General features: G+C 37.0%; 1 protein-coding gene across 1 annotated transcript in view; it reads left to right on the plus strand.

Annotated features, from left to right (window-relative positions):
- The window catches only part of Vps13b (vacuolar protein sorting 13 homolog B), a 408,041-nt gene that overhangs the window by 23,756 nt on the left and 371,947 nt on the right, over positions 1 to 12,338 (plus strand). The window contains exons 7-11 of the mRNA XM_051202586.1: positions 2,128 to 2,302; positions 4,561 to 4,826; positions 10,509 to 10,604; positions 11,049 to 11,171; positions 11,609 to 11,746. Coding sequence (XP_051058543.1) covers positions 2,128 to 2,302; positions 4,561 to 4,826; positions 10,509 to 10,604; positions 11,049 to 11,171; positions 11,609 to 11,746 — 798 coding nt within the window. The remainder of the gene's footprint in view (positions 1 to 2,127; positions 2,303 to 4,560; positions 4,827 to 10,508; positions 10,605 to 11,048; positions 11,172 to 11,608; positions 11,747 to 12,338) is intronic.

The raw sequence follows: 12,338 nt of genomic DNA on the forward strand, positions 1-12,338 counted from the left end.
TTTGCATATAAGTGCTTTTGACTCTGCTGATCACCATATGTCAGACACAGCCAAGGCAGACTCCAGTAAAATCACTTTTGATCTTTTCATTAGAATTATTGTGACATAAAGTTTGCCATTCTGAGTTAGGTCCATTGTTTTGGTTCTAGAGACTTTTATTACACGGCTGTGGCTAAGCTTACCAACCATTTGAGATACTTCTTCCTTAATTATTACTCATTTTTATTTTGTAATTTTGTAGACCTTTTTCATAGGCTTAAGTGGATTTTGAATGTATTTCTGTTTTGTATAGGCTGTTAAAATTTTCTATATTTTGTGTGAAACCCATTTTAGAGATTGTGTCTTAAGAAATAGATCATATGGCACATAATTTGATTTCTGTTTTTGGAGTTTACTCTTTTTTTCTTAAAGAATGAAGTTTGTATGTAAATATTAGGCATGCATGATTAGTTCCTTAGGAAAGGTTTCTATAATTTCTATAATTAATTATAAATCCATGTTGAGCAATTATCTCCTGAGATATTTAACTAGGACATGTAGCCATTACTATTAAGTGAACTGTTCATCTTATACTCTTGTTATCCTGAAATACATAAAAATATTTCCAGCCTGTTAGGCAAGAATGGCAGTTCAGCCGGCATTTATTTTAGGATTATGAAGTAAATCACTGGGCATTTGATTTTTGAGCTACCCATTTAGGTTCTTTGTCTACTTCTTTGGTGAGGAAATCTTTACAAATCAATTTTTAATTAACTTGTATGTATTAATGATAGGCCTTCCTTTTCTTTCGATTGTTTTGCCCGCTTCCCATCGTGCTGCTGTCACAGGGTTCTTCGTCAGGCATGGGAGGTGTAAGGGTAGGAACCAAGGGCAGACACAACTCGAGAGAAGCTTAGGCTGGGCGTGGTGGTGCACGTGTACCTAGGCCCGCCAGTTGGCCAGCCTGGGTCTTCTCATACAAATTTAGCAACACACGTATGTTGTTCTTCCCCGCTCCGTTTCTTACTCATTCGTGACTCAGGGTGTGATTCTTAGGAAGCCTTTAAGGAACCTGTGATTGTATTTGAAATTTTCTGCCCCCACTCCCATGCCATGTACATCTTTCTTCATGGCAGGTACTGTTACGTGAATGTCTAGATTTCTAGTAAGAAGATGACTGTGACTTCTTTTTCTTGTTTCATAGGTACTCAAGTGCCAGTCACTCACAATAAACCCTGAAAAAGTTGATTTTACGGCTGAATCCCTCCCCCATGTTTATGTAGCAGCAGGAAACTATTACAGCTTAGCTGTTTGTATTCATTGTTGTCTTTGTTTAAGGAGATCTTTGAATGCTTTGTCCTATTTGTTAATCTTATTTTTTCTTAGAATTGATTCATGTTACAAATTTTGTGTCATGTTTTAATATCTTTAAAGATTGTCTGTAAAACTCCTTGAACATAGTTACTTGATTGTATATTTGTACATATTTGACAATAACACTTTAATTATTTCCATACTTATGTTTTATAATGTAAGCCTTTTACCCAGTTTTAACATAGGGTTTTAAGATGCCTATGGTCAATAAACTTGAAAAGGATGATTGACATTCTACTAAACTGACATCATGAAACTTACTATTCTTCCATTTGACCTATTCTTCTGTTGTGATATAATTTCTCTTCTAGAATAATCTAGAGCTCTAGTATGAATATATCTTCTGGTTATTAATTCTGTTTCCACAGTATTTGTCTTGGTACAACTTTCATCTAAAGTATGTTCATCACAGTAAATATTTTTTTAATTCCTAAAATTTTGGAGTAAATATTATTTTGGTTTAATTATTGGAAATCCTTGAGACATTGTTGTTTCTATATATTACATCTTATTTTAGGACTTGAAATTGGCCTGCTTAATTTTTTGTGGGGGTGGGTTTGAGACAGGGTTTCTCTGTGTAGCTTTTTGGAGTATGTCCTGGAGCTCACTCTGTAGACCATGCTGGCCTCGAACTCACAGAGATCCGCCTGTCTCTGCCTCCTGAGTGCTGGGATTAAAGGTATGCACCACCACCACCTGGCTAGTCTATTTAATTTACAAGATATCTTTAAACATCTTTTTTGATGATGCCTTTTTATTTTCCCCCAAATACAGATTCATACTTTAGTAGAGAGTCTGAAACTTTCTATCACAGACCAGCAGTTGCCCATGTTTATCCGCATAATGCAGCTTGGCATTGCTCTCTACTATGGGGAAATAGGCAATCTGAAGGATGGTGAGATGGAGGACCCTACCTGTCACAGTAAAGATACCTTAGGAAACATTGCAGGTCAGTATAACAGAATCCTAATGTAGAGCTTACTACCTACTGCATTTCAGTGTTTACAGCTTTAAAGTAGAGCAAACTGACATCTGTCAGTAATGACAGTTGAGTCACTCTGTGTCCCGACAGCATTTGCTGAAGCCAACATGTGTTCAGTTTGTCACCATTTGATGATGATGTTGTCACTCCTCATGGCTTTAGTTTGCACAGTTTTGAGGAGTAGCTATATATATCCTTCTAAAATAATTAAACTTACCCATCTTAGAGCCCTTTCTGTTTTATTATGAATTTGTGTTTTTATGTGTTCTGGATTCAAGTCAGATTTTGTGAGTTTTCTTTGTCAGCCTGTGTCTTGCTTATTCATTTTTAATTAAAACTCTGTGTGTTTGCTGTGTGTGAGAGGTGTGAGTGAGGTGTGAGTGTGGTGTGTAAGTGTGTGTGTGAGTGTGTGTGGCTGTGTGTGTGGTGCGGTGTGTGTGTGTGTGTGTGTGTGTGTGTGTGTGAGCATGATGGGTGTGGATGGGTGTGGATGCATGTGTGGGGGTCAGAGGAGAACTCTGTGGAGTGGATTCTCTTCTTCCACTTCCATGTGGTTTCCTGGGATGGGACTGGGGTGATCAGGCTTGTGGTACAAGTACCTTTGCCCCCTGGGCCATGTTGTCAGCCCATCCTCCTCATTTTTAATAGACGGTTCATGAACAGAAGTTTTAAATTCTGATAGAAGTTGGTACATTGTAAAAGCATATGCACTGCAAGCTTAAGGACTGGGGTTGGTTCCTGGGAACCCACAGAAATGCCTGCTGCCATGGAAACTACCTGTGATTCCAGAGTAAGCAGGGAGCCAGACTAGCTGTGACAGAAGCCCGCTCTGTAGTGATAGCTGTGACAACCCTCTCTGTAGTAATATACTGAGAGAACCCACCCCCGTGAATAAGGTGGAGAGCAATGGAGGTCTCCTCATGCCAACTTTTTTGACATAGGGTTTCTATTTTTTGACATAGGGTTGCTATACACACCTTACATGTGCTCCCACATGTATGAGACCAACATATGTACATAACACATGAAAAAAAATACTACTTTCTGTGACCTACGAGAGTGCCTAGCGTTTTGTGTTTTCATTTGTTTTTTTGCTTTGTGTTTTATCAGAGGAAGAAAACAGACAGGTTTTCTGTTTGCATCTGAAGGTACTTGATTTGGTTTTCCCAATTTTTTTAAAGCAAGGATGTTTTCTTTACTGTTGTATTTTGTACGTGTATGTTTGGAAAAACGTCCAAAGCTCTCAGGAGACTGAGCAGCTTGATGGTGACACTCGCTGGTGCCCTGTCTTCTGTGACTTGTCCTGGGGTTCTCAGAAGCTTTCATACTTGGACATCTGCAGCTTTTCTGTGCATGTAGACACAGTTTGAGCACATTTATTTCTTTCCTTATTCTCTATTTCAGAGAGTTCCAGTCACATGTGTCTTAGGTGGCTTGTTTACCAGAGCTCTTTTGGGCTTGCCTTGCCTATTAACATTTACTTTTCTTTCTGTGTTTTATTTTATATAGCTCCTATTCCCCGAATAGCTCACTGACTTTCTTCTGTATCTCATCTGCTGTGAGCTTCATCTGCCATATTTTTGTCTCTGGAAGTTTAGCTGGACTTCCGTGATTCATGCCAGTTTAAGCATTTTGGAACACATGCCTTCTATTTATGTATCTGCTTAGTGTCCTGTTCTAACACCGTGGTCTTTGTGTTTCTGGACCTGTTTCTCGTGTTTTACTTCTCCCTTATGTTTTTTATTTGCCTTAGTAAAGTGTATTATAAATTTTATCTTGTCCAAGTTCTAGACACATTTGTGTCCCAACCAACAGTGACATTACTAGGGAACAATTCATTTGAGGATTGCTCTGTGTCTGTTAGATGGGCAGAGTGACTGTCAGGTTAAGTTCCTAGATCTTTTATACTGGTTTCTCATCTAGGAGAGACTCCTGAACTTGGGTTAGGTTTCTGCTTTCATAGTTATGACTTAGAATTTATTCCAGCAATAAGATGGGGGTGATCGAAGAGTTCTGTATTCTGGCCTTCACTCATTGTTTGACAGCCATTTTTGTGTGCAAATCTTCATTTTTATATTTTATCTTGTTTTTAAATTGGGAAGATACATTCTCCTTTTAAATACTTAGAGCAAATACATTGGATTACAAAAGAAACTAGTTATAGTTTCATTTTTTCCTATTTAAATGCTCTGTGTTTACTTAAAATGACTTTATTTTATTGGCAGGTTCTGAAGATGAGACAAGAATAGACATGCAGTATCCTGCTCAATATAAAGGCCAAGAGCTATATTCACAGGACTATGAGGAGCCTCAGGGATGGGTGTCCTGGGCCTGGTCATTTGTTCCTGCAATTGTGAGTTATGATGACAGTGAGGAAGACAACCTTGGGAATGACCCTGGCTCAACCATGCATCAACAGAAAGTGCCCGCTCTGAAGGATCCCATTGTTTCTGTAGGGTTTTACTGCACAAAGGCAACTGTGACTTTTAAGGTAGGTTTCTCTTCTCTTTTGTTGAGAATATCTGTTAACTTGAATGCTTAAATTTTAGCAGCATTGTTATTGAACCAGGCAGAGGTAGAGGGCTCAGCAGATGAAACTTAGAAAGAATCTCATGGTTCTTCATAAAGTTGCTTGACCCTTGTAACTGAATTGCTGAATTTTGATTTCTTCTTGTCTTGTTAAAGTTGTCACTATTGTCTTTCTTATCTACGTGATATGAACTCCCCTGCTATGCATTATTCAGTTGGCACATAAACTTGCTTTAATATTAAAAAACCAGAATCTCATAGCTGGGGCTAGAGTGATGTCTTAGAGATTAAGAGCTCATGTTGTTCTTTCAGAGGGCTGAGTTTTGGTTTCAGAATCAGCCCCAGGGGGACCTATGCTCTCTTCTGGCCTACTGCATCCATGTGCACATAACCCTACATAGACAGACACATAATTTAAAATGAAATAAATCTTTCAAATCCCACATCTACCTCAGTCTGTGATTTCCTTGTAGCAAAATTTATTGACATATTAATTATTAACATTAATGAGATTGACTGGGATATTTTCACACATGCATGTAGCAAGTATCAGAAGTTAAGTGTCCCCCTCTTTCTTTTTCTTAGCCTCTGCCACAGCCTTCTCAATCTTAAATGATCACTATTGTACTGTGAAGCCATCTTCTTTTAGCTTCCTCCTGTGAGACCGAATATGCAGTGCTTGTTTTTTTTTTTTTTCTTTTTCCTCTGTGTGTGTTCAGCATGTTTTATTTAATGTAATGTTTTCTATTTCATCCATTTTTCTGGAGATTTCATTTTTTATTACTGAGTAATACCCGTTGTGTATATGTATCACTTAAATGTCATTTATTTGGTGATAGGCTCCTAGGCTGCTTCTGTATTTTGGCTATTACAAATAAATGTTGGCATAATAAATAAGGGTATGGAGGTATGCCTTTAATGTGCCGAGTTCATTTTTTTGAATATGTATCTTAAGTTCATTTTTTTGAATATGGATCATAATATAGTAGTTGTACAGCTATCTCAATACTGTTGTCCATTTGCATGTTACTTTGCATTGTCACAGTATGTATTAAGTTCTTTTCTCTGTATCTGTGCTAATGCTTGTAATACATTTTTTTAAAAATATTATGTATATAGTGTCTGTCTGCATGTATGCTTGCATGCCAGAAGAGGGCACTAGATCTCATTACAGGTGGTTGTGAGCCACCATGTGGTTGCTGGGAATTGAACTCAGGACCTCTGAAAGAGTAGTCAGTGCTCTTAACCTCTGAGCCATCTCTCCAGCCCCTGCTTGTAATACATTTTATTGGTTATTTTTAGGTTTACTTACTTTGCTTCATTTGAGTGTTTTGCCTGCATGTATGTATGTGTACTATGTGCTCCTTGTTCTCACTGAGGTCGGAGGGCAGTGGATGCCCTGAAACTGGATTAGAATAGTTGTGAGTCACCGTATGGGTACTGGGAACCAATTCAGTTCCCCTGTGAGAGCAGCAAATGTTCCTAACCACAGAGACATTTCTGTAGCCCACGTTTTTTATTTTGTTTTATTCTATTTTATTTTTTGTTTATTTTTAAAGGACTATTTTTCTCCCTCTCTTATTTAAGACAGTTCAATTTTGTGTCTATGTCCTCTTTTAAATAGTATTCAACATACTTTACTACTTTATTAAAAATGAATATAACTATATTCAAATATAGTCTATAACATGTGTATCGCGGTTTAATAAGGATCAGGATAAACAAATAGGCCGAATAGGTGTTTATTCAGTGAAATAACTTACAATCTAGAGAGATGAACACCAGCAAGTTCCACCAGATGCTCTCCTCTCTGAGTCCAGCCAGCAAGGGAGCGTTCCCCCAGCTCCTCCTCAGATCTAGTTCCACAGGTCACTTTTGCCCTTGGCTCCACCCCCAATGGGCGTGGTCAGTGCCACAGAAGGAGACAAAGTGAATATCCCACTACACATGTGTGATCACAATGAGTAAAGGGAACATTCTCTAGTATAATATGGTTACTAGTATTTTGATACCCTTTTTTTTCTTTGATAATTTACCTTCCTTCCCTTCCAAAAATAACTCAGCTTGAATTTTGAGTTGTTTCCTATCTTTTTCTAATACCATTGCCAACACATCTATAATCAGTTATTTATTTGACAGAGTTTCATGTAGTGCAGGGTGGCTCAGACTCTCTATTTAATAGCCGAGGATGACATTAGGTTTCTGATCCTGTGTCCTCTATCTAAGTGCTAAGGTTATAGCCATGTACTGTTTTGCCCAAATTCACATATTTATTGTCAGCTGTGTTCCTATAAGACAGCTGTGTCCCTATAAGTGAAGTCAGAATTCCTAGTCTGTTAGAACTTACATTGTAATGTAAACCAATATGATGTAAAGGATGTTTATTAATGAGTTAGAAAAAGCGGGGAAAGTAATTGTGAGTGTTGTACTAAAAGAGGACAGTGCGTTTTAAAATTCGTTGACTGAGGAGGCCGTCTTGTGAAGGAAGCATCTGAGCAAAGGCATGGGAATGAATGTTTCAGATGAGCAAGTGCTGAGGCACTGTCAAGGAGGAACCTTGTTTAGAACAGCATGAGCTAATGTGTAGAGTATGATACTGTCAGACAGTGTAGTCTGAAATCCACTTAGTTCATTTTAAACTAGCCTTTATTCTGAGTGAGTTAGGAAGCTTTTGGACAGAACAATTGTATGATGATTCCAGTTATCCTTGACATGGGACCCTTGTGATTGCTTGCTGGATGGGTGCGTGGATGTTGTGAGGTTGGGTTGTGTCTTCATTCTTTCTAATGGGCATGTGGTGTCATTTGCCCATCTCATGCTTTAACACACTCAGTGCAGAACTCTTGTTTCTTCCATGCTGCCCAGCCTTCCAACATTGTTCATTTTATGATTATTGCTTTCTTTTTTAAACTTATGACTGCATATTTTATTATTTAATATTTTTTCTTATTTTATATATCAATCCCAGTTCTCCCTCCCATCCTTCCATGTCCTCCACAGACCCCCTCCATCCCATCCCCTATCTACTCACTCCCTCAGGGAGTGTGAGGCCTTCCATGAGGGATCATCAAAATCTGTCAAGTCATTTGGAGTAGGGCCTAGGCCCTCCCCCATGTCTCTAGGCTAAGGGAGCATCCCTCCATGGGGAATGGTTTTCCAAAGTCTGTTCATGCACTAGGGATACATCCTGGTTCCACTGCCAGAGGCCCCATAGACTGCCCAGGCCTCCCAACTGAGACCCACATTCAGGGAGTCTGAGTTGGTCCTATACTGGTTTCCCAGCTGTCAGACTGGGGTCCGTGAGCTCCCCCTTGTTCAGGTCAGCTGTTTCTGTGTGTTTCTCCAGCCTGGTCTTGACCCTTTGCTTATCACTCCTCCCTCTCTGCAACTGGATTCCAGGAGTTAGGCTTCTTGCTTAGTTGTGTGTGTCTGCTTCTGCTTCTATCAGCTACTGGATGAATATTGTTTTCTAACCCACTATATCAAGTTAGTCATCATATCACAATAGTTCTTACAAGCTACCCATAGACTAGGAGTTTATAAACAGTACCTCAGGGTACATTTAAAAAAAGAAAAATAAGTAGTGAGGAAAGTCAAAGATAAAAGTTAAGTACTACTTTTTCTAACGATTTTTGCTCATTCATTTTTAAAATTGAAATTTTAATGAAATTTCTGATAAAAATAATTGTATTTCATAGAACTGGTGTAGGAACTTATATGCAAAATGTTTATGGAGGGACAGTATTTGTTATTAGTCAGTAAGTACTTTTTAAAATGTAAAGCATTTGTGCGTTTCAAATGTTCGTCTGAGGAAAATCCGTTGATATGTAGGAGGAAAACATTGGAATTCAGGGTTCCGCTTAGATTTGAAGAATGCATGGACTTCATTTGTGGTTTATATTTTGGTCAGACAATAAGGTCATGTTTCTATATTAGCATTTGGAACAGTTGATATTAGTCCAACAAAAATCATGCTAAATTAAATATAGCATTTTTGTAGTAATGTCTAAATTCTTGTTATGTTTAAGTCCTTTTAATCAATTAATTATTTTTTCTGTAGAGTAATTGTAGACAGCTAAAGGCTGATCAAGTTTTAAAATTCAAATTTACTTAAATATTTTTAGCTTTCAAAATGATGTTTAAAAATAGCAACTTTGAGTATGTCATTATTGGAAACATAAGAAATAAAAGTTTATCTGTAAGAGAAAAAAATGTAGACTTATTAGAGTAAATGAGAATGATTAGTTGCTTCTCAGGATAAAATAGTTAGACTTAAAATTATAATTTCCAGTTCAATACCTTTTATTTGGCTTAAATTTTTAAAAGATGTGATCTTTGTCTTGTATTTCAATTTGAAGAATAATGTATATTCATTTCGAATATATAACATTAACCAAATCATTGCCAGATCCAAGAAGAACACATTAAAGAAATAGCCCTTTCATGTGGGCAAGAATTTTACAGTTGGAGCAGTAGTGTAGAATTCCTCTCCCTGTTTTCCCTGTGTTTATTACCAGTTTGTGCTATCATGGTGTGTTAGCCAAACCAATAAGCAAAGACTCATGCCATACTGATTGTTTCTACACTAATTAACTCCTGTAATCTCATTTTTCTGTTCCATGGTGCAAGCTAGGTTGGCCCATTGCATTGAGAGAAGTGCAGTTAAGGTCAGGTGCCTCTCCTATTCCCAGCACTTGGGCTTCAGAGGCAGGGGGTTTGCTGCTTTTTTGAGGCCAGCCTGGGGTACACAGTGAGCTCTAGACCAACGGGGGTTATATAGTGAGACTCAAAACAAAACAAACAAAAAACAAGTTAACCCCAAACAGAAACAACCAAAAGGGGGAAGTCATTTTAAATAAGTTATATAAATAATATACTACAAGCTGCAGGGAAACAAAAATATTTGTGTTGTGTCACTGTCCATATCAGTGCTTGTTTCCTAGCAGATGATAGTGTTTGCTGCATGACTGAGGAGGTTTGTGACATAATAATGTAGGGGTGTGTTTTGCTGCATGAGTGAGTAGGTCTGTGACATAAGGTAGGGGTGTGTTTTGCTGCATGAGTGAGTAGGTCTGTGACATAAGGTAGGGGTGTGTTTTGCTGCAGGAGTGAGTGAGTAGGTCTGTGACATAAGGTAGGGGTTGTGTTTTGGTAGTGAACTAGAAAGTCTTACTGAAGCAGTTTCTCTCTGTAGCTCTTTTTCTTCAAAAATAGTGAGGAATCTTGAAAATGGTTGAAATGAAATATACTTGAAAATATGAATGACATGAATTAAAATCATAGTATATATAATGTATATTATATGTGAATGAAATGAATTAAAGTCATAGTATATATAATACATTTTGAGTAAATTATTTGAGTCATTTTATGAGTGGGACTATGAATATATGTAGCTTTTTCTTTTTTAAAGTGCTATGAAGGAGTTAAAAATGTTGCATTTATGTTTAGACCAGTGTGTTTGACCATTCTTTAGTCCATGGATAATTTGTAACAGCTGTTTTTTTCTTTTGCACCTGTTTTTCTGCTTAATAATTAAATTTCCTGAATCTTAAAATTGGCATTATTTTCATGATGCATAGTGAAAATGACAGTGCATTGCTATTTAGGCTAGTTTTGATTTACTTAATATTCTATTTTTTAGCTCACTGAAATGCAAGCTGAAAGTAGCTATTACAGTCCACAGAAAGTAAAATCTAAGGAAGTTTTGTGTTGGGAACAAGAAGGAACTACAATTGAGGTAATCTTCTCAGCATTAAACATGGTAACATAGGCGTTTGTTACAGCTGCATATTTAAAATACTCAGGTTTATAGTCTTTCAATCATTCATCTTTTCAGCATTAAACATGACAACGTGTCATAGCTGTGTATTTAAAATACTTATAGTCTTGCAGTCATTCTATTTCAGTCAGTATTATTGGTTAAAATAATTATTCCTTGAACATGCAATATGAATTTGTTTTGTAATGCATGTGTAGGCATGGGAGGTTTGATGTTCACAGTGCCAGTCATTGAGGCTCCAAAGGTTTGAGAATACAGAGACTTGTGTCATAGTAGATCATCTTTGAATGTGTTTGAAAGGCAGCAGTCCTAGCAGTCTTATTTAGAAAGTCTACACGGAAAGCCTGTAGTACCATTATCTAGATACAGATTCTTAATTCTAGCATTCCCTTTCCCTTACAGGCCCTTATGATGGGAGAGCCTTTCTTTGACTGTCAGATTGGATTTGTAGGCTGCAGAGCCATGTGTCTCAAAGGAATTATGGGCGTTAGAGATTTTGAAGAGCACACGAGTAGGAGTGAGACTGTAAGTCAAGATTTCCCCTTATTTTAGATTGAATGCAAGGATAATGAAGTATGTTTGTAACCATGTGAGATCTGCTTGGCTACCTTCATCTGTGGCTTGATAGAGGCTTTTCCTATTTCTTCTGCATTTCTTGTGTAAGAAATTATGTATGTCTGAAGATGTAAAAAGTTGATAATAATTCCAAATATATCTCATTCATAAATGCTTCCTTGTTGTTTATGGCAGTTGCTTGGAATTCCTTTTTGGTGTTTTAAATGTTCTTAAAAAAAATAAGCAACAAACTTGGAGATAGCATTCCTTTCCCTTTTATAGGACATCAGGCTTCAGTGATTTGTGTTGAGTACTTAATGAGTGTGGTATAAAAAGCTTTCTTTCATAGTCTACTGACTTTTTTTCCTGTTCAGATTTATATGTGTTTTTTTTTTTTTTTTTTCCAGGAAGCCTGCTTCTTCATTTGTGGTGAAAATTTGAGTACAAAAGGTTTGACATATCTTACGAATTCATTGTTTGATTACCGAAGTCCAGAAAACAATGGCACCCGGGCGGAGTTTATCTTGGATGCAGCTCACCACAAGGTCAGGGAATAGATAATTGTTGTGTGGATGAGCATTTGTGATTTCTCAGTCTCTTCTAAGCACTGATTGTTGGTTACAACATTTGGGGTGTTGTGGTCTAGGTTCTCGACCTGGAAAGGCTTAAGGGATGTGTAGAATGTTCAGCTTCTTGTAATATAGCCATAGTTTATGCATATTTTACTATTAATTAGTTATAGAGGAATCATGTAGAATACCTTTATTAATTCTTGTTGTCTCTAAACTGTAAGATTGATGAAAAGGAACAAACTTTTCACTGCATACGTTTTTGTCTTTTTTTTTTTTTTTTTTGATTTTTCATGTAAGGTTAATGTGCTTATAGAATAGTGCATTTTAAGAAAAATAAAAACAAAATTACCTTTGTATTCATGTAATATAAACTTGTAATTTACATTTTAATTTTTAAATTGAGATGGCTTTCATAGTTGAAACTAAAGAAATTAATGTTTCCTGGTGTGGTGGACAGACATTTAGAACATTTTTGTGCATCTCTGATGTTTGTAGTATTTCCTGTCAGTATATTGAGGTAATTGTGGACTGACTCTATTTGAAGGAGATATTGGACAGTTTTGTG

This window comes from Phodopus roborovskii, unplaced genomic scaffold (assembly GCF_943737965.1).
Source record: "Phodopus roborovskii unplaced genomic scaffold, PHOROB, whole genome shotgun sequence".
Taxonomy (NCBI): Eukaryota; Metazoa; Chordata; class Mammalia; order Rodentia; family Cricetidae; genus Phodopus; species Phodopus roborovskii.